This window comes from Dendrobates tinctorius, unplaced genomic scaffold, assembly GCF_039654945.1.
Source record: "Dendrobates tinctorius isolate UK_male_01 unplaced genomic scaffold, ASM3965494v1 ptg000312l, whole genome shotgun sequence".
Taxonomy (NCBI): Eukaryota; Metazoa; Chordata; class Amphibia; order Anura; family Dendrobatidae; genus Dendrobates; species Dendrobates tinctorius.
In genome coordinates this window covers 3,555,156-3,578,129 of record NW_027361979.1, presented here as the reverse complement: position 1 = coordinate 3,578,129, position 22,974 = coordinate 3,555,156, and the positions used below count along the sequence as shown (strand labels likewise).

At 46.2% G+C, this 22,974-nt stretch overlaps 1 protein-coding gene across 2 annotated transcripts in view; it reads right to left on the bottom strand.

The window, feature by feature from the left end:
- ELAPOR1 (endosome-lysosome associated apoptosis and autophagy regulator 1) overlaps positions 1-22,974 on the bottom strand; it is a 402,340-nt gene that overhangs the window by 73,169 nt on the left and 306,197 nt on the right. For both annotated transcript variants that reach the window (XM_073561048.1, XM_073561047.1), the window contains one exon: positions 14,499-14,600. In XM_073561048.1, coding sequence (XP_073417149.1) covers positions 14,499-14,600 — 102 coding nt within the window. The remainder of the gene's footprint in view (positions 1-14,498; positions 14,601-22,974) is intronic.

Below are 22,974 nucleotides of genomic sequence, written 5' to 3'. Positions count from 1 at the left end.
GACATGCGTTTTCCTCTCCTCTACTACAGTTTCCCTGCAGTAGGTACATTACCTCATCTGCAGCAGTAGGACGCTAAGCCCCGCCCCCTGCCATCACATGATCGTAGGTCCTGGAACTCCTTACTATTTTCTGTGCCGCAGGTCCTGCCTGCTTGAACCATCACTACAGTGTTGGACCCCGCGCTCTCCCATAGTGTGGGTAAGTCACCCTGCTCTGCGTGGCAGTTTGCCGATGCTGACAGGGTCCTGACATTAGAGTCCTGGCATTATAACTGACGGTTACCATTTTTTTTTCCGCTCGCCTTCTCCTGTGTGTGTGATGGATCCTATGCACGCTCTTTCTGAGCAGGTAAAGCACCTGACTCAGATGTCTCAGAAACTCCTGGGGGAACAACTAGCCCTGGCTCAGTCTCAGCAGCTGATCGCTGACACTGTGCAGGGGGTTTTATCATCGGGGGCTCGGGATGTTACATTAATTTCCCCTGAGTCTCCGGTTAAGTTACCGGATACCTTTTCTGGAGATAAAAAGGAATTCAAAGTTTTCAAGGAGGGCTGTAAGCTTTTTTTCATTGAGACCACACTCTTCTGGGGATGAAAGTCAGAGAGTGGGGGTCATTATGTCTCTGTTAAGGGGAGCCCCCCAGGCTTGGGCTTTCTCCCTTCTGACCACTGCCCCTGAGCGTATGACTGTGGATGCATTTTTTGAGGCCCTGGGGCATATTTATGATGAGCCTGATCGGATGCGTATGGCTGAGGACGGTGATGAGTGTGTGCCAGGGGAAGCATTCAGCCCAGTGGTTTTGTTCAGAGTTCAGACGCTGGGCTGCTGAGGTCTGCTGGAATGATGCCACCCTCCGGGGTTAGTTCCGTAGAGGCCTGTCTGAACATCTGAAAGATGTCTTGGCTCTCTACCCCCTGCCTGATTCCCTGGAGGAGGCTATGACACAGGCCGTCCGAATGGATCGCCGGCTACGGGCGAGGGGAGTGATGCAGATGGAGACCCCGTTATTCCCCCAAGGAAGGGGAGCCAGTCCTACATTGGAAACTATGGAGATGGGAACCATCGACCTCAAGGAGAAAGAAAGGAGACAACGGCACTTGGGAAAATGCTGGTTTTCACTGTGGCAATTCTGGACATTGGAAAAAGGATTGCCCCTCCTGTCCACTGACCAACAAGCGACTGAGCCCGGGTGATTGTCGTGGACGTCACCCAGGCTCTCAGGTACCGTTTTCTCCATTTTCAAAAATATTGTTGCAAGAGTGTCTCCACATCCACTTCTGCCTTCGTGGATTGCGGATCGTCGTTGAACTTTATTGACTGACTTGGTGTCCAGATGTAAGTTAGGGACAGTTAGGCTGGAGACTCCTATCCATGTTGTTGCCATTGACAAAACACCGCTGGCTAAGAATGATGTCATATTTCTTACAGAGGAGTTTCTCCTTAAAGTGAGTTCCTTGCACCAGGAACATATTTCATGCTTTACTATGGACAACCTGCCGGCGGGACTGGTGTTGGGGCTCCCCTGGTTACAATTACATAATCCTGTGATTAATTGGGAATCTCGGAACATTGTTACATGGGGTCCCTATTGATCTGAAAAATGTCTTGCTACTGTGTCTGTGTCGTCCGTTGGTCAGGAAGGTATTCCGGAGTACCTAAAAGACTATACGGACGTTTTCTCCGAAAAAGAGGCTGAAGTTTTACCACCACACCATCCATTTGATTGTGCCATTGACCTGGTTCCAGGTGCTAAATTGCCCAAGGCCCGCTTGTATAACCTTTCGGGTCCCGAGCGGGCTGCTATGAAGGAATACATTTCCGAGTGTCTCCGTAAGGGACACATTCGTCCTTCTGTCTCTCCCGTGGCAGCGGGGTTCGTTTTCGTATTGAAAAAAGACGGTGGTTTGCACCCATGCCTCGATTTTCGAGAGTTAAATAAGATAACTGAGAAATACGTATCCCCTCCCACATATTCCTGATTTGTACAACCAGTTGTCCGGAGCTAAGTGGTTTTTGAAATTAGATCTATGGGGAGCGTATAACCTTATCCGAGTCCGGGAAGGAGATGAGTGGAAAACTGCTTTTCTCACTACTGAAGGGTTGTTTGAAAATTTGGTCATGCCTTTCGGTCTGACCAATGCTCCAGCGGTCTTCCAAAATTTCATCAATCACGTGTTCTCTGATTTTATTGGACTTTTTATGGTGGTGTATTTGGATGACATACTGATCTACTCACCTGATAAACAGGCTCACATTGGTCATATTCGGGCAGTTCTCCAAAGGCTTCGGGAGAACTGTCTCTTTGCTAAACTAGAGAAATGTTTATTTTTTGTTCAGGAACTGTCTTTTCTGGGATTCATTGTGTCTGCTGAGGGGTATCGCATGTCTCCTAATAAGGTGCAGGCCATTGTCGATTATGTTCAACCTTGTGATTTGAAGGCTCTGCAGCGTTTCCTAGGGTTTGCCAATTATTATTGCAAATTTATAAGGGGGTTCTCACAGGTGGTTAAACCCCTCACAGACATGACTCAAAAGGGGGCCGATATCAAGAATTGGTCAGCCACAGCAATAGTGGCGTTTCAGTTTTTAAAAAAATGTTTCATGTCTGCTCCGGTTCTTATTCAACCCGACCCGTCTGAACTATTTATTGTTGAGGTGGACGCCTCAGAGGTGGGGGTGGGGGCGGTATTGTCCCAGGGACCTGCCACTTTGACTAATTTGAGACCTTGCGCCTTTTTCTCAAAGAAATTCTCCTCTACGGAGAGAAACTATGATGTTGGGAATCGAGAACTTCTGGCCATGAAGTTGGCCTTTGAAGAATGGAGGCATTTTTTGGAGGGGGCTGTCCATTCCTATAACCGTAATTACGGATCACAAGAACCTAGCTTACACTGAGTCAGCTAAAAGGATGACTCCTAGACAGGCTAGATGGTCACTTTTTTTTCCCGAATCCACTTCTCTATCACTTTTCGGCCAGGATCCAAAAATGTCAGAGCTGATGCCTTGTCACGCAGTCTAGATCTGGTTTCGCCCCCGAACCTCCATCCTCCATTCTTCAGCCCGGGCTGGTGATGGCAGGTATTTCTAATATGTTGGAACGGGAGATTCGGGAAGCCCAGTCTCTTGCACCTCCGGCTAAGCCGGTGGATAAACTTTTCGTACCAGCTCATTTTCGTCTCAAGGTCCTCCGGGAGTTCCACGACTCAGTTCTGGCTGGACATCCAGGGATCTCGGCTACCCGGAAGGCCATTGCTAGAATATTCTGGTGGTCTTCTTTAGCCTCTGATGTTGGGGAATATGTGTCTGCTTGTGATGTTTGTGCCCATGCGAAAACCCCCCATAACCGGCCAGCCGGGGAATTGGTACCACTGCCAATTCCTGAGAGACCATGAACTCATTTGTCCATGGATTTCATTACCAATCTTCCCCCCTCCAAGGGTAATACCGTCGTTTGAGTTGTGGTGGACAGGTTTAGTAAGCAGGCACATTTTGTACCTTTGGCGGCTCTACCTAATGCGGAAACGTTGTCCAGATTGTTTGTTGAGCATGTGGTGCAGTTGCATGGGGTACCCTTGAATGTGGTGTCTGATAGGGGAGTACAATTTGTTTCCAGATTTTGGAGGGCATTTTGTAAGAGGTTGGGTATTGGTCTGTCCTTTTCATCCGCTTACCATCCAGAGACTAATGGGCAGACTGAGCGGACCAATCAGTCCCTGGAGCAAGTTCTGCATTGCTTGACCTCAGCCCGACAGGATGATTGGTGTACTGCGTTACCTCTGGCCGAGTTTGCGTTTAACAACCGCATTAACCAGTCTACGGGTACATCTCCCTTTTTTTGCAACTATGGGTTTCATCCACATTTTGGAGAGTTTTCCCGTTTGGACTCTGGGTGTCCTGGGGCGGATGAGACTATCCAGCGGTTGGGGAAGGTATGGCGGGAGGTCCAGAGTAACATTACGAAGGCCCAGGATAAATATAAGTTTTTTGCAGACAAAAAACGGTCCGTAGGGCCAGTGCTCCAGGTTGGGGATAAGGTATGGTTATCTACAAAAGAATATAAGGCTCAAGGTCCCCTCTGCGAAGCTTGGTCCTAAATTTATTGGTCCCTATGAAATTACCGAAGCGGTTATCCCGGTGGCTTTTCGGTTGCGTCTCCCGCCATCTCTACGGATCCCCAATGTTTTCCATAGGGCCCTTTTGAAACCTGTGGGGAGGGATCATCATCTTCCCCGCCACCGGATTTGGTAGACGGGCAGTCTGAGTATGAGGTGGAACGAATTGTTGACTCTAGGTTGGTCCGTCGTGCCCTTCAATATCTTGTACATTGGAAAGGCTACGGTCCTGAAGACCGGTCGTGGGTTCCTGCTCGATCGGTTCATGTGGATCGGTTGGTCCGGGCCTTTCACGCCAAGTATCCTGAGAGACCCGGGGGTCCAGTGGCCCCCCGTTGACAGGAGGGTACTGTCATGATTCAGGATGGGGTTTGTCTTTTGCCCATCCTAGTCAGACAGGGGTTAATTGTTTATGCCTCTCTCTGGCAGAGGGCGGCTATTTAATGCTCACTTGACCTAGGTCAGGTGTCAGTTATACTCCTGCCCTCGGCTGAGTTAGTTGACCTTGTGCGTATGTGTGACTTGTGCCTGATAACTTGCTTGTTTGGTTTTGATCCGGTTCTGTTCCTGTTACGAGTTCTGCCTGTCCCTCTTGTACTGCGCTACCTCTCTGTGTATGACCCTCTGCCTGTGACTTGACGATTCTCTACTCGTCCCTCTGGTACCGCACAGCCCTCTCCGTGTACGAACCCTCGCTTGTCTGACCTGTTATGAGTTCATTTTCCCCTTCGTCACTGAGGTCTGGTGAACTCCCTATTCTGGTAAAGGGAGGTAATGAGCCTGATTATCAGGCACCTGAGTCTAATGAGGATGACTGGCTGAGTGGAGTCACGGACTGGATATAAGGCTGCCGACGCCCTTCTGCCCTGCGGGTGATTTCTCTGTGGACTTCTAGGACACCAGTCTGATTCCTGCTCCTCTAAAGCTAAGTTTTCTGTTTTGCCTGTTAGCATTTTTGTTTTTTGTTTTTCCTTGCTTTTCTGTATTCTGCCATTCCCTGCTGGGGTGAGCTGAATCTCCTTTTGCCTGTAGCTCTGTCTTCAGAATATTCCTGAGTACTGACATAGCTTTTTTGAAGCCTAGCGTCTTCAGGGCCTTTTTCACTGTCAGTCTGTTGGCTCTTATTTTCATAGGGTTTTTCACGGATTGCAGACAGCAGCCTTCCTGTCCTTTTCTATCTAATTAGCTTGGGCCCCGTCTTTGCTCAGTCTATCTTTCTGTCTGTGTTAGTATTTTCATCTTGCTTCACCGTCATATGTTGGGGGCTGCCTTTTGCTTTGGGGTCTGCTCTGGGGCAGTTTAGTTTTCCCCTTTCTTTCTTTAGGCCTATTTAATTCTCCGGCTGTGATCGAGGGGTCTAGGGCATCGTAGGAACCCCCCACGGCTACTGCGAGTTGTGTTGATAGGTTCAGGGGTCTGCAATCCGATAGCTGCCAACTTCTCTGGTTTTCTGGACTTAGCTAGCATTTTGTTTTTGCCTCCTACGGTGACTCAATCATAACACTGACCTGTGTTTTCCTCTCCTCTACTACAGTTTCTCTGCAGTAGGTACATTACATCATCTGCAGAAGTAGGACGCTAAGCCCCGCCCACTGCAGTCACATGATCATAGGTCCTGGGACTCCTTACTATTTTCAGTGCCGCAGGTCCTGTCTGCTTGAACCATCACTACAGTGTTGGACCCCGTGCTCTCCCATAGTGTGGGTAAGTCACCGTGCTCTGCGTGGCAGTTTGCCGATGCTGACAGGGTCCTGACATTAGAGTCCTGACAGGCAGACACCCGATAAGGACTGATAACTCGAGAGTTCCAGAATACAGCAGCACACTTCCACCGGATGTGATTGGTGGACACCTATACAAACTCGTTCACACACAGGTCTGGACCTGAACGTTTATTACCACTTATGCGTTTGCCACAAAATGGTGAACTCTTCGAAGGACTGACAACAGAGGCGTCCTCCTGTGTCACCACACTCACACGGTTTTCAGAGGAGACCACCACCCTCCGCTGACCCTTCCTCCTAAGAGGACTCAGACTAACAGGATTAGCTAATGGTGAGGGTTGAGACTGGTCCCTACTCTTGGGCAGCACCTTCGCTTCCCCCACTGGGGAAGAAGGGAATGATTGTAGCAAGACGGTGGAGACAGTAGCCCCCGGGCAGCAGCCCTCACACGACTGGCCCCAGCTGACAACTTCCCTAGACTGCCAATCTATCACCGGGTTGTGTTTTTTTAACCAAGGGAGGCCTAAAACGATGGGTGATGGTATTCCCCCTTAGAGGTAGCATGACAGGGACTCCTCATGATGAGTCCCTATATGAAGATGTATATTGTCCACAACTTGGGTAAGGCTCCCCTGGCTTATATTCACAAGAAGAAGGAAGTTCGTTCGGCACACCGGCATAAATGAAAAAAAAAAAAAAAATTAATTAGGCTAATATGCCATAGTAAAATGCAAAAAACACCTGACGCGTTTCTGGTACACCAAGGCACCCTTAGTCATAGGTAAGCTCCCAGTCCTCCCTCTCCTGCTCCCCTGGCTTAGTGGGACAGAGTCAATGGCCTGGACACTTAAGGGTTTGGCTAGCATCCTACACATGAGGCCATGGGTCTGGATAAAGTGGGCATCCACCAGGTTGACTCCAGCTCCACTGTCCACAAGTGCCGGAAGACCCTCCGTTTTCCCACCCACCGTAACCTCCACCGACAGGGTACACTGAGGGGAAGAAATGGAGGAAATATACACTCCCTGGTCGTCTCCCTCCACACGACCAGGGGGAGGCGGCTTCTTCAGTGGTACGGAAGATTTGGCGTGCACTGGGCAGACTCCTATAAAATGGCCAGTCTGCCCACAGTAAAAACATGCCCCCACACCACGGCGACCCGCAGGCAGCCCCTTTTTGAAAACCACTGCTCCAAGCTGCATGGGTTCCTCCGAATGTTCAGGTGTGTCCTCCTCCCTAGCAAGGATTATAGGGGGCACATATGGTGTATGTCTCTTCCTGAGGCGTCTATACACCTGGATGACAAGGGATATGACGGCCTCCAGCGACTTGGGGGCGGCGTATTGCACTAGAGTATCCTGCAACCGAGGGGACAGACCCTGCACAAAATGACTCCTAAGGGCAGGATCATTCCACTGAGTGTCCGTAGCCCATCTCCTAAACTCAGAGCAGTACTCCTCAGCCGACCGGCCCCCCTGCTTGATTTTATGCAGTAGAGTTTCCGCTAGAGAGACGCCATCTGGATCGCCATACACCATCGCCAAAGCCACAAAAAACCCATCCACTGACAGTTATGTGGCGCCACTGAGGGTTCAGTCGCCACAGAGGTACTGCACCTCCTCCTAAGGTGTGGTGCCCCACCATCCAGGTAAGGTGGAGACACCTGACCACACTCCAACACCTGCACTCCACACCACAAAGTAGTGTAGCAAAACACCTTCGGCCGCTCCCTGCTTGGAGTATAGCAAAGCACCCATTGGTGGCTCCCTGCTTGGAACAAGAAACGTCCTGGGAGGTGGGTGGAGTTAGTTCACATAAAAGAGCGGGAAGAATTGAGTGAGTAGTTCAGTCAGTCTTTCATTCAGTCAGTGAATGAGGATGTAGAAGGACAGAGTGTGAGAAAGAGAAGATCCCCGGGAGAGAGATGGAAGAAGGAAGTGCCCGAAGCAGGCTACAGCTGTCTGCCGTACAAGTAGAGTTCATAGGAACGTCTGACAGGAGGAACTCCAGTGTAACTCAGTACTAGGAGTACTTCATTCAAATGCGCTATAAGAGGAGACATTGAGAAAAGGCACATATGTTGGCGGAGTGTTGGAAAGGAGTACTTCATCTGGCCTGGAAGTTGGCTGCGCTCCTGACCCAGAGGACACGGCACGGATGCGGGCACCTGTACCTGCAACAGACTGTGAGTAAAGCTTTGGAACTACATGCCCTGTGTCCTCCGCTTATTCCTGCACCAACCTGCCCAACACTGCCACATCCCTTGCGCCTGACACTACACTATCTAAGTGTCACTTCACCTACACTGCCCTGGGACTACAGCCCTGCCTGTGGGGGGCTGTAACATCATTGCTGCACCACACCATCTGTCCCATAGGATCTGTCTGCAGCTTCGGCTTACATCTCTATTTCCGAACACCACAGGTGGCGTCACGAATCACTTATAAACTTTCACCACCATAAGCACACTGAAACAACCCCCTTTGTAATGGAGCCCCAGGGCCACGGACCGGGTCACTGCTACAGTGACAACCCCCTGTTGAGAAGATCAACCGGCCCGGTACAGAGTACCCCACGGCCCTGGTGAGTGAGGGCGCTCCAATTTGGCATCACGAACAGGATGATGAAGCCCGGTGCCACCGGGTTCTGTGTGCCTATGATTTATTGGGCTTAAAAGTTTGTAGAAATGTGCAAAAGACCCAATTTGATAGACTGTAAAATGAATGCTAAAAATGGCCGCCAGCACCGAGAAGAAGGGCGTGACAACATGGGTTGTCCTAAGAAAAGACCGCAAACTGTCCTGGGCCTCTCTTGTCTGAACTTCTATGCGACAACAACATGGCCCACCCCCCTAGGGGTTCATATACTGGCCTGGAATGGAGGAGTAGGAAGAAGACGCCACCCCCAGAAGGAGGAGCGGGAGCCAGTGACGGGAAAAGAGTCGAGACAGGAAGAGAAAGGAGGAGACGCCATGATGGAAGGAGAGAGGAGGCCTGAAGAGCGAGAGGAGGTTGAGCTGAATCTCCCCAGCGCAATGGCTGAAGGCTTCGATCTGGCTTCCAGCATGAACAGTCAGCAGCTGGAGGAGGAAATAGCCCAGCTGACTACCCCTCTGCGATTGAGGCAGGAGGCGTTGTGGAGGTTGGGCTGGCAGCACGCCCCGGAGGGGCCTACGCCATCGGCACCTCTAGTTTCAGTACCTTCCCCCTTGGTACTCGCTGCCGTACTGGCGTCTTCACCGGCGGTGCACACTATCGCTGCACCGGACTTTTCTCGGGCAGCGCCCATTTACATCTCTACGCTGTCAGTACAGTTGGTCGCGGCCTGTCCAGAATAGCCACCGGAGGGCCCGGGGGCTGAGGGAGTGCTCCCGCATGGACCTGATGCAGCCGCGCAGGTCCAACCGAAGACTCCTGCTGACCCGGAGCCGCCATCTGCTCCACCACCGCCGACATCCAGACAGACTACCCCAGTGGACATCCCTGCAGCTGCCCACCGCCTCAAGCCTGCACCGGAGCCGGAGCACCGCCAGGAGGCCCCAGGTGCGTCTGCTGTCCCTACACCTGGGAAGGCCCTGGGGTGTACGCCCGTGGCAGCGTCAGGACAGGTCATGTTGTACCTTGTATGGGACCGGGACTCTGATCCCTGGGGGGGGGGAACGCCTGAACCCCTAGCGGTGGTACCCTTATCCATAGTGGGTAAAAGCAGGTCCCGGGTGGAGGAAGAACCTTACTACCAACAGACCCTCCGCAAGCTGGCAGCGGAACAGAGGGAGAAGTGGAGACTGGCGGTGCTAGGCCCTGATCTGGACCAGAAGGAGAAGGTCCGTGCTGGTCACTACGGTCCCCGGGACTCAGCTGGATGGGGACAGGTCCTCAATGTAAATCAGGAGAGAGGATTCGGGTTCAATGCAGACCCCAGGAGGATCAGTGACTTGTTCTTCAGCAGGAGGGATGTCGAGTACCTGAGGAAGGGACACCCTGCTAGAGATCTGCAACCGGGGGAGTAATGTATGTGACCTTCACCCGGCATGAGGGGTTAAGAGGATGGTACGCCATGAACATCCGCCGCATCCCTGAGGAATTTATTGCGGTTTATAAAAAGGAGAAGGCATATGTACCCCCAGCAGGAATACCCCCTGCAGTGGTGATCACCCCTGCCAAGGAACCCCAGGCAGCAATCCACCCAGCTGTCACCACCTCGTCCTATGTGAATCCGTCTGCAGGAAGAGAATGTCAAGAAATTGTTCCATGGAAGCAGCAGCCAAGATAACGAGCTTCCAGTACCCCAGGAGGGGACCCCAATAAAGAAACATTCCATTAACTTTGTTACCCAGGAGGGTACTTGCACCGTTGTGCCTTCTTTTTGTTATCATGTTTACTTTGGTTTTACAAGTTTTTGCCTAGTTGCGTTGGCAGCATATTTTTCATAATTGAACTGTGGAGATCATGAACACTGAGTGATCCGGACTGTGTTTGTAAATAGTTTGCACCTCCTTAGGTGCCCTTTCTTGGTTTTACATAGGTCTTTTATAAATAAGACCTACCTCAACCTTGGAGCATGGCTCCATCCTAAGGACACTGCAAGAGATCCCGGCTGGGAGCGGTGTCCAGCACTTGCAAGAATTATTGTGAAGTATTTTATAGTGTGTCTTATGACAGTATTAATAGGGAATAGCTTTTATAAAGAATCTAGTTCACAGAATGTTTTAATAAAGAGATGTGAATAAAGATGAAGATTTGAAAAATACAGGTGGCGAACCAGGTACCAACGGTTGTCACTTAGGGTTGATAAAAGAAAGTAGAAAATGTGAAAGAAGTGATGAAGAAATGTGTTGGTGATAATGCTTGAAATAGCACTTTAAATTAGGTAGCATAACTTTAAAGATAGTTCGTTAAAATTGTTTGCAACGTTCAAGTGACAGTGCCTCTCATATTGAGAAGATTAGATAAGAACTGTTTATTAGCATTACAAAAAATTTTGTATGTTCCTGTATTTGTCAATTTTTGTTTTCTTGCAGCCCGTGGATGTGCTGTGTTTAACAGGGGGGTATGTGACGCCCCTGAGGGTTCAGTCACCACAGAGGTACTGCACCTCCTCCTGAGGTGTGGTACCCCACCATCCAGGTAAGGTGGAGACACCTGACCACGCTCCAACACCTGCACCCCACACCACAAAGTAGTGTAGCAAAGCACCTTCGGCAGCTCCCTGCTTGGAGTGTAGCATAGCACCCCTTGGTGGCTCCCTGCTTGGAACACGAAACGTGCTGGGAGGTGGGTGGAGTTTAGTTCGCACAAAAGAGCCGGAAGAGTTGAGTCAGTCAGTCAGTCAGTCAGTCAGTCTTTCATTCAGTCAATGAGTGAGGATGTAGAAGGACAGGGTGTGAGAAAGAGAAGATCCCCGGGAGAGGGATGGAAGAAGGAAGTGCTGCAGCAGGCCACAGTGATCTGGGTCTGCTGGCACAGGAAAGAGACAGAGAAAGGAAGCTTGATTCTCCATTGGGAAGAAGGATTAGCACGGAACGTGAGGAGAATAAGAGAACAAGGACCAGGGTTAGAGGAGAACCCTTTTCAAGTTCTAAGCGCAAGGCCGGGGTCCGGTCCCCGAGGTTGTACGGATACTAATGGTCCTGCAGCAGACACGGGAGGAATAGAAGTAGTGACCACTTTATTCCCACACAAGACTTGGGGGCACAACAGCAATATATTAGTGAGCCGGGACTCAGTAGCAAGGAGTCCCTGATGCAGGCTACAGCTGTCTGCCGTACAAGTAGAGTTCATAGGAACATCTGACAGGAGGAACTCCAGTGTAACTCAGTACTAGGAGTACTTCATTCAAAGGCGCTATAAGAGGAGACATTCAGAAAAGGCACATATGTTGGCGGAGTGTTGGAAAGGAGTACTTCATCTTGCCTGGAAGTTGGCTGAGCTCCTGACCCGGAAGACACGGCATGGATGTGGGCACTTGTACCTGCAACAGACTGTGAGTAAAGCTTTGGAACTACATGCCCTGGTGTCCTCCACTTATTCCTGCACCAACCTGCCCAACACTGCCACATACCTTGCGCCTGACACTACACCATCTAAGTGTCACTTCACCTACACTGCCCTGGGACTACAGCCCTGCCTGTGGAGGGCTATAGCATCATTGCTGCACCACACCATCTGTCCCAGAGGATCTGTCTGCAGCGTCGGCTTCCATCTCTATTGCCGAACACCACAGGTGGCGTCACGAATCACTTATAAACTTTCACCACCATAAGCACACTGAAACAACCCTCTTTGTAATGGAGCCCCAGGGCCACGGACCGGGTCACTGCTGCCGTGACAACCCCCCATTGAGAAGATCAACCGGCCTGGTACCAAGTACCCCACGGGCCAGGTGAGTGAGGGCGCTCCATATAACACGTGATCTGAGCATGTTCGCTCATTACTATTGGTTATTTTAGCTTCTAGTGACAGTTTTGTCCAATACGTCTCTGTTAGTGATCCTCTCTGTCCATTGAATCTGTATAAGTCTCCAACAAATAAATTTCAAATGGGTCAATTTTCTTACTGTGAGCCATCATCAGTGTCCAGTTCTCACAAAGTATGTTGCTTTGGGAAAACAATTGCATTAAATAATCTGCATTTGATAGGGAGGGAGATGTAATAGTCAACCACCTCGATCTCCTCCTTATCGACCTTGATATTGATGTTTGTTTTTTGCACTGTCTTCATGATCTTTGTTTTTTTAAAGTTCAAATACAACCCGAATTTCTCACTCACTCAACCCGCAAAATAAGCTTCCCCAAATCCTTCTTTTTCTCTGCCAGCAGTGTCATGTCATCTCCATATCATAGACTGTTGATGCTTCTACCGCAAATCTCACTGCAATGTTAGTCTTATCCAAGCCTGCATTCCTCTTGACTATTTCTGCATATAAGTTGAAGGCTGCAGGTTACAAAATGCAGCCTTATTAGGTGTCTTTACCAATCTCAAACCAGTTCATGTCTCCGTATGACGATTTTAATGTGGCTTCTTGATTTTAGTAGAGCAAACTTATAAAGACGGATTAGGTTGCAGTGGCGCCCCCATTTCCTCAAGGCACTTCAATAATTTGTCATGTTCAATACTGTCAAAAGCTTTGGAGTAGTTGATTAAATGTAGAGCTTCTTATGGTATTCTTTTGCTTTTTCCATAATTCACTGGAGGTTGGCAATGTGGTCATGGGTGCTTCTTGACTTCTTGAACCCAACTTGCACATCATGTAGCTCCCTCTCGATGGTTGAACTTGTGTCCTGTTGGATGATCTTCAGCAGAACTTTGCTTGCATGGGGTATTAAGTCAAATGTTTGATAGTTGGTACAGTCCTTCTGGTCTCCATTCTTTGGTATCGAAATGAACATTGACCTCTTATATTCCGTTGGCCACTTGCAGGTTCTCCATATTCATTGACAGAGCACTGTTATCCATCTTCTACTACATTTCGACAGGCACTAGCTTAACAATGGTGGTTAGCAGATCAATTCGATTCCTGACTTCAGCAGCATAAGATTGTCCAATCATTTCGGTATAACACTCTTTCAATGCTGCTGGCACAGGATGTAGTCAATCTGGTTCTGATGTTGTCCACTTGGTGATGTCCAGGTGTACAGCCGTCTTCTGGGTTGTGGATACCAGGTGTTGGTGATACTCTAGGCAAAACTGTACCAAATCATCCTTTGCTTCATTTCATTCTGAACTGGACACCATTTGACTAATTAAAGGCTAAGTAGACATGAAGGCATGTAATGAGCACAGACAGAAGTATGGGCTCTTCACCCACTGTTCTGGGTCATAGTAAAAAGTCCCTTCCCTAATGTAATGAGATGGAGAAGAAAACAAAGAAAAAAATAAGAATCCTGACTGAGCAACATGCATGTTACTGGGCCTCCTCCAACATGGGTCCCTGTGCTGTTAAATCAGCTTGACATGCTACTTAGAGATTACAAGTGGCATGCGCAACTGCAGTTCACCTTTTGAAATACTGGCTATTGGACCCTCTCCAAACGGATATTGGGGATCTATCCTAAAAGGAGGGTATTTATATCACAGTCCTGGGATAAACCGTTTAAATACCCCTTGCTTAATTATTATTCAAACCCTAGCAAGTAGTAGACCACCCATTTAGCTTTGCTTCAATCCTCTACTCCAAATGCTCCCTCTGGGACTTATTTGGCTACTTTCCAACTATAGTGTAAATGCTGCTCTATTTTATTTGCTCCCTTAAGTGGCTTCGATTTTACTTCCTTTTATAAAGGGATTCTCTAAATAAAACATTGAAAGTGCACATCCAGAATCTTAATTTTTCGTCAATTTTTTATTTTGCATTAGTGAGCTGGCATAGATTTATGGAATACGGGCTATTACAGTAGGAGTCCAGTTGTCAATGACAGATCTCTTACTGGTGATGCAGGGACATTATTTTGAAGATCCAGATGTGGTAAATAATTAGTATCAGACAATTTTTCAGTGAAATTGAAGTCACAACTGTCAGCATCAAGAACATAAACATTCTTAAAAATAGATGTGAAAAAAATAACATTTTTAAGAAGCCATATTGATTAAGAAATAGCAGTATTTATGAAGGTGTTAAAATATAGTATCTATAAAACTTAAAAATCTGTAGAGAATGTCTTACCTTGGTACATGTACAGTTCCTAAACCAGTTTTCTGTGGATTACAGCGCAAGCGGATTGTGGTAGCACGACCATAAACACAGGACTGAGTAAGTTCTTTGGACCTGGAAAATTAAAAAGTTCATCTGTTTGTGAACAATATTAACTTGGAACACAGCAGCTGTTATAGAAAGTAGTCATCAATCAGCGAGTAAAGGCTTTTTGCAATCCCCTCTTGTCATAAGTGTCTCGAGTTCTAGATTTAACATCTCTGCATTAATTGCTACAGTATATGTGCACATAATCTCCAAAAACCACATGATGCAAACTGATAAAACATATGCCTCCTAATCTTTTGAGAAGAGTTCTACAGAAACTTATCCTTCACTGTCACATGTGGATCTTTGTACATATGACATTCAATGTGAACCTGAAAACCCACCTCTTCAAGAAAGCCTACAGCCTGCAATGACACCGCTACCTTCTCACCACTACCGGAGTTATCACCTCAACCAACACCGGAACTCTTGCAACCCATCAACCTACTGTCTCCTTCCCCACCATCCTGTAGCATGTAAGCACGAAAGGGCAGGGTCCTCTCTCCCCTCTGTATCAGTCTGTCATTGTTAGTTTGTTTACTGTAAGTGATATCTGTAATTTGTATGTAACCCCTCCTAATGTACAGCACCATGGAATCAATGACGCTATATAAATAAATAATAATAATAATCTTATCCTTGAAAAAAACCCTACAAACTCTCGGGATTAGATTAGTCAATTGAGACAGTCCCCAAGCAGCTTTTCTCTTAAATAAGATCTTTTTTGTTGAACAAGAAAATACCACAGAACAATACAGGACAGGAGCTGTGGTACTGTATAATATTATATTATATATACACATATATATACACACACACACACAGAATAGTACAGATATATTAGTGAGCATTATAGCCAATATACAGGACAGGAGAAGTGATACTGTGGAGTATATATACAGAATACAGTTATTGTCAATTACACCCAGTATACCAGACAGGGGAATTGGTACTGTAAAGTGTAAATATACAGAATACAGGTACTGAGAATTACACCCAGTATATCGAACAGTAGAAGTGGGACTACGCAGTATATATACAGAATAATATTAAGAATTACACTCAGTATACAGGACAGAAGAAGTTGTAGTGTGCAGTGTATATATGCAGAGTAATACAGATACTGAGAATTACACCCAGTGTACAGGACAGAAGATGTGGTACTGTGCAGTGTTTACATTGAGAAACATACAATGAGAATTACACGCAGTATACAGGACAAGAGAAGAGGTGCTGTGCAGCATATTACAGGTGCTTCTCACTAAAATAAATAAACTTTTTGATGATATTCTATTTCAGTTCTTCAATACAAAAAGTGAAACTCATGTATTATATAGAGTCATTTCAAACTGAGTGATCTATTTCAAGTGTTTATTTCTGTTAATGTTGATGATTATGACTTACAGCCAATGAAAAGCCAAAAGTCATTATCTCAGTAAATTAGAATACTTTATACCACCAGCTTAAAAAATGATTTTAAAATTTGAAATGTTGGCCTACTGAAATGTAAGTTCAGTAACTGCACTCAATACTTGATGGAGGTTCCTTCTGCATTAATTACTGCATCAATGCAGTGTAGCATGGAGGCGATCAGCCTGTGGCACTGCTGAGGTGTTATGGAAGCCCAGATTGCTTTGATAGTAGCCTTCAGCTCGTCGGCATTGATGGGTCTGGTGTCTCATCTTCCTCTTGACAATACTCCATAGATTCCCTACGTGGCTAAGATCAGGCGAGTTTTCTGGCCAATCAAGCACAGTGTTACTGTTGCTTTTAAACCAGATATTGGTATTTTTGGCAATGTGAACAGGTGCTAAGTCCTGCTGGAGAATGACATTTCCATCTCCAAAATGTTTATGGGCAGAAGGAAGCATGAAGTGCTCAAAAATTTCCTGGTAGATGGCTGCACTGACTTTGGTCTTGATAAAACACAGTGGACCTACACCAGCAGATGACATGGCTCCCCAAACCATCACTGATTGTGGAAACTTCACACTAGACCTCAAGCAGCTTGGATTGTGTGCCTCTCCACTCTTCCTCCAGACTCTGGGACCTTGATTTCCAAATGAAATGCAAAATTTACTTTCATCTGAAAACAACACCTTGGCCCACTGAGCAACAGTCCTGTTCTCTTTCTCCTTGGCCCAGGTAAAATGCTACTGGCGTTGTCTATTGGTCATGTGTGGCTTGACACAAGGAATTGACAATTTTAGCCCATGTCCTGGATATGTCTGTGTGTGGTGTCTGGCTCTTGAACAATGACTTCAGCATTAGTCCACTCCTTGTGAATATCCCCCAAAGTTTTGAATGGCCTTTTCTTAACAATCCTTTCGAGGCTGCGGTAATTCCAGTAGCTTGTGCGCCTTTTTGTACCACACTTTTTCCTTCCAATCAATTTACCATTAATATGCTTTGGATACAGCACTCTGAACAGCCAGCTTCTTTAGCAATGACCTTTTGTGGCTTACCCTCCTTATGGAGTGTGTCAATGACTGCTGCTATGATTAGGACACCTGGGAGGATAGCCGGGGAATAAGTTAGGCAACCAGAACACCAGAAAGGTTGGTAACTAAGTGGATTGCAGACCCCTAAAATTAACAACACAACTAGAATTAGCCATGGGACATGCCTATGATGCCCTAGATGCCTCGGCACAGCCAAAGAGTTAACTAAGCCTAAAGCAAGAAAGGGGAAAGATAAACTTCCCCCAATTGCCCCTATTCAAAGGAATAGATAGCCCCCAAACATATATTGCCGGTGAGACAAGATGAGGCACAAACAGGCAGAAAATAGAGTAAGCAAATGATGGGGCTCAAACTGTCTAGATAGAACAGGACAGGAAAGATACTGTCTGAAATCACGTAAAAAGCCCAACACATCTGATATGCAAAAATACTGAGGCCACACAACCTATCCCCAACTAGATCAGCATTCTGGTGTGAACTGGAAGCAAAACAAAAGATACTGATATAACAGGGGACTAGCAATTCTGAACAGACTGACAAGCTGTAGCCTATGAAACGGGGTTAATAATTTTCAAAAATTTTGACATTTCTAGTTCTTTCAGTCAAGATAGGGTGCAGAGTGTACATTGATGAGAAAAAAATGAACTTTTTTGAATTTACCAAATGGCTGCAAAGAAACAAAGAGTGAAAAATGTAAAGGGATCTGATGATATAACAAGAAAAAATAAAATTTATATAGACAAAACATTACATTTTGTACAATTTGGTGCCAGGCACCCTATCTTAAAGGGGTTCTCCGGGAATGTGATAAGAATGGCCCTTGTTTGTCACATATTTCAAACTGCAGCTTATCCTAGTCATGCATGAGGATGGGAACACATCTCGAGAAGTGTTTCAACTGTCATAGAAGCAACACTGTGAACAAACATTGCTCGCTCAGTCACAGAGCAGGGCTGTTACATGAGATGAAAAATAAATCTTCTCCCTACTGACTGAGCACAATGGTTTTTTTTAGTGTTTCATCCTCCTTTGTTCATATATGTACACCCATTCTGCTCAGTCAACCTGGCTACTTTACAGCAGGAGACTCAGGCTAGTTTCACACTAGCGTATTTTCCATGCAGCGCACGGTGCCGCTAAGCCCCTCCCCCTGCTGGCTCCCTGCCCGCCCCATCCGGTCATCGCCGCCTACTATCGCACACGGCCGCATGCGATCTGCGCACCCTATCTTTAGCATAGGGTGTGCAAACCGTGCGCTGGCCGTGCGCTAGTAGGATTTTAGCGTGCGCTGCGCACTTTTGAAGGTTAAAAACACACATGTGACATGCACAATGTGAACAAGTCTGTTGGACCATGTTCACTCCACCCTGACTGAAACACAAACAAAAAGCACAGAATGACAAATGTGCAAAAATACCTTGCAATAAGACATATAACAGTAGTCAGCAAGTGCTGATAAAAGGTAATAACAAACACAGGGTATTTAGTCTATACGTTTTTTTGCAAAAAAATGTATAACAAGCTGCCTCACCAACGTCAAGGTAACCCGTATTATGCATGATTTGAGAGACCCCACCCCTCTCTTGTGTGACATGCACATAAGGAGCTGTCTTGCATCACGTGCCCATACCAGAAAGCGCCTGTCTTAATCCTGCTTATTTAGATACAGTTCACATGTTCAGGTATTAAATACATTAGATAGGGACTGCTTCAATACGGGTTACCCTGACGTTGGTGAGGCAGCTTGTTATACATTTTTTTGCAAAAAAACGTATAGACTAAATACCCTGTGTTTGTTATTACCTTTTATCAGCACTTGCTGACTACTGTTATATGTCTTATTGCAAGGTATTTTTGCACATTTGTCATTCTGTGCTTTTTGTTTGTGTTTCAGTCAGGGTGGAGTGAACATGGTCCAACAGACTTGTTCACATTGTGCATGTCACATGTGTGTTTTTAATCCAGTTTTTTTCGTGCTTATGCATGATTTGAGAGACCCCACCCCTCTCTTGTGTGACATGCACATAAGGAGCTGTCTTGCATCACGTGCCCATACCAGAAAGCGCCTGTCTTAATCCTGCTTATTTAGATACAGTTCACATGTTCAGGTATTAAATACATTAGATAGGGACTGCTTCAATACGGGTTACCTTGACGTTGGTGAGGCAGCTTGTTATACATTTTTTTGCAAAAAAACGTATAGACTAAATACCCTGTGTTTGTTATTACCTTTTATCAGCACTTGCTGACTACTGTTATATGTCTTATTGCAAGGTATTTTTGCACATTTGTCATTCTGTGCTTTTTGTTTGTGTTTCAGTCAGGGTGGAGTGAACATGGTCCAACAGACTTGTTCACATTGTGCATGTCACATGTGTGTTTTTAATCCAGTTTTTTTCGTGCTTATGCATGATTTGAGAGACCCCACCCCTCTCTTGTGTGACATGCACATAAGGAGCTGTCTTGCATCACGTGCCCATACCAGAAAGCGCCTGTCTTAATCCTGCTTATTTAGATACAGTTCACATGTTCAGGTATTAAATACATTAGATAGGGACTGCTTCAATACGGGTTACCTTGACGTTGGTGAGGCAGCTTGTTATACATTTTTTTGCAAAAAAACGTATAGACTAAATACCCTGTGTTTGTTATTACCTTTTATCAGCACTTGCTGACTACTGTTATATGTCTTATTGCAAGGTATTTTTGCACATTTGTCATTCTGTGCTTTTTGTTTGTGTTTCAGTCAGGGTGGAGTGAACATGGTCCAACAGACTTGTTCACATTGTGCATGTCACATGTGTGTTTTTAATCCAGTTTTTTTCGTGCTTATGCATGATTTGAGAGACCCCACCCCTCTCTTGTGTGACATGCACATAAGGAGCTGTCTTGCATCACGTGCCCATACCAGAAAGCGCCTGTCTTAATCCTGCTTATTTAGATACAGTTCACATGTTCAGGTATTAAATACATTAGATAGGGACTGCTTCAATACGGGTTACCTTGACGTTGGTGAGGCAGCTTGTTATACATTTTTTTGCAAAAAAACGTATAGACTAAATACCCTGTGTTTGTTATTACCTTTTATCAGCACTTGCTGACTACTGTTATATGTCTTATTGCAAGGTATTTTTGCACATTTGTCATTCTGTGCTTTTTGTTTGCACTTTTGAAGGTGCAGCGCACACTAAAATCCTACTAGCGCATGGTCTGCGCACCCTATGCTAAAGATAGGGTGCGCAGATAGCATGCGGCCGTGTGCGATAGTAGGCGGCGATGACCGGATGGGGCGGGCCGGCAGCCGGCAGGGGGCGGGGCTTAGCGGTGCCGTGCGCTGCATGGAAAATACGCTAGTGTGAAACTAGCCTCAGGCTGGAGAATCTCCCCACCCTCGCTGTGCTCAGTCAGTATGGAGATGTCACAGCGCTCTTCAGTGGATGAGTGAGATATGTTTGTTCACTATTCTGCTCATCTGACAATTGACACATTTTTCAAGCTTTGTTTCTTAAGTCTGTAGCCTGTCCTGACACTTGACATGGATGAGTTGCAGTTTAAAATGTGACAAGGGCCATTTTTATCACACTCTCAGAGAAAAACTGTAAGAAACTAGTCCGTTTTACTTCTTAGGCATATCTGAAGTCTGTATCAACCCATGCATAATAAGAATGAAGTAGTCTGAAGGCTGTAAATAGTTATCACCTAATTATTAAAAGTGTTGTGAACGACTTGCAGCCATACCAGAGATCGAAGAACCGAAATATCAAATATAAGCCACTTTTACAGATGCCTTATCAGAGAACAACCCCTAAGTAATAAAGCTTCCCAACGTTATCTCAATATACCACAGGGACAGGGCTCCAATAATGTTGACCAGTGACCACCTAAACCTTAAAAATACAGACATTTTTGCATTATTCAGGACCCCATGACAAAGAACAGATGTTTGCCTTAAATGCATAAACCTTCTGTTAGGAACGGCGGAACGCACTAAATAAAAAAAACGAATAAAGTGCGCTCGCCGCTCGGGGTCCACCGTGCAGTAGGTGATATAACCGCTGCTAAGTGGTGGCAGGAGCAATATGGCGGCGGTGCGCACGGGGTTAAACTTCACCCAGGTGCACAGAGCAATCTCTGTTGTGTCACAGAGATGCCAAACACAATACAATAGGGCTGAACCTGTTAAAGTCACAGTGCTCAGAATAGTTGCACACACGGTATCAGGTCACAGGAGCAGAGCCAAGGACAGTGGGACTGCGTCCCTCTAGACCTACCATGTGTGCGACGTCGCAACTGCGGACGCCAAGGAGTGCTGCTACTGCAGCGCGGCATGGGACACTGTCGCTACACGACAATGCTAGTACACAAGCGAAATGTCGGACGCTAGCAACTGTTGATGATGAAGCAGAGGCGCGCTGGCGCTGGTACTAAACTCAATCCCTAACCACAAGTGTAATATCAGAGGGTAGGGGTTTCAAATGAGTCATTCACCAGAATCATACATCCGTCCTCATTCACACAGCAGCAAGTATGACTATAATAGCGCATGGCGGAACAGCCATGCGCGCCTTTTATAGCAGCCGGGACCTTCCGGAAGCCTCCAGATCTCCAAGCTGGACCAATGAGCTCTGAAACAGGACAGGAGCACATGACTCCCGATCTCCAATGGGAGATCGTCTCATGAGCATGCTCAGAAGATGAACAGAAGGACTTAGCCTGATCTCTTTAAATGCTTCCAATTTTTCTTTTTGGGATTGTTACAAAGCAGTGAGAATTTCATTTAGTAAAATCTCCAATCCTTCTTGGACATTTCTGACTTTTAGAACATCCATCCACTGCACTTTTCCTACCCTCTTTCAGAGTCCATTAAAAACTGCCTTTCTGAAGTCCAACTGTAAAGAATTATTCCTCGCTGGTGTTCCTCATTTTGTAATTCAACATTTGAGGATAGAATGAATGCTGCCTCCTAAATTCCCAGCCACATTTACTTCCTCAACCATTTCCTTCCTGTAGGGGCCCATTAGACTGTATGGGGGGCCATTATATAGTGAATGGAGACTATAGGAAGCCATTATATACTGTATGGTGCAATAATGGGGTTCATTATACTGTATAATGCAATACATGAAGCACATTGTACTATATGGAGCATTATTTGGGGCCCATTATATTGTATGGAGCAATATATGAGGCCCATAATATCTTATGGAGCAATATATGAGGTCCATAATACGGTATAGCACAATAAATGGGGCCAATAATACTGTATGGAGCATTCTATGGGGCTCATTATACTGTATGGAGCAATATATGGGGCCATTATATACTGTATGGAGCAGTAATGGGGTCTATTATACTGTATGGTGCAATACATGGGGCTTATTGTACTGTATGGAGCATTATATGGGACCCATTATACTGTATGGAGCATTATATAGGGGGGCCATTCTTTATGGAGCATTAAATGGGGCCAATATACTGTATGGAACATTTTATGGGGCGCATAATACTGTATAGAGTAATACATAGGGCCCATAATACTGTATCGAGCAATATATGGGGCCCACAATATTGTATGGAGCAATATATGGGGCCCACAATACTGTATGGAGGACTATGTGGTGCCAGTAAGGCTGTTTGGAGGACTATGTGGTGCCTATAATACTGTATGGAGGACTATATTGTTCGGTCTAATGTGTTGCAGTCTGCATTCACTGTGTGCCAGGATTCACTGGTTTCTGAGCCATTGTAGAACTTACAATAGATATCACTCATGTAATTTAAGAAGTAAGTGAAATCTTTGGCATCGTACTATACCTATATTTATTATCTGTGTATCATTAGTCGTGGTATGTGTGAAAGGGGCCTACTAAGACTTATGCCCAGGGCCCATGAAAACCTGGTGCTGGCTCGCACATCAAGATGAAAGCCAGGTACAGCTG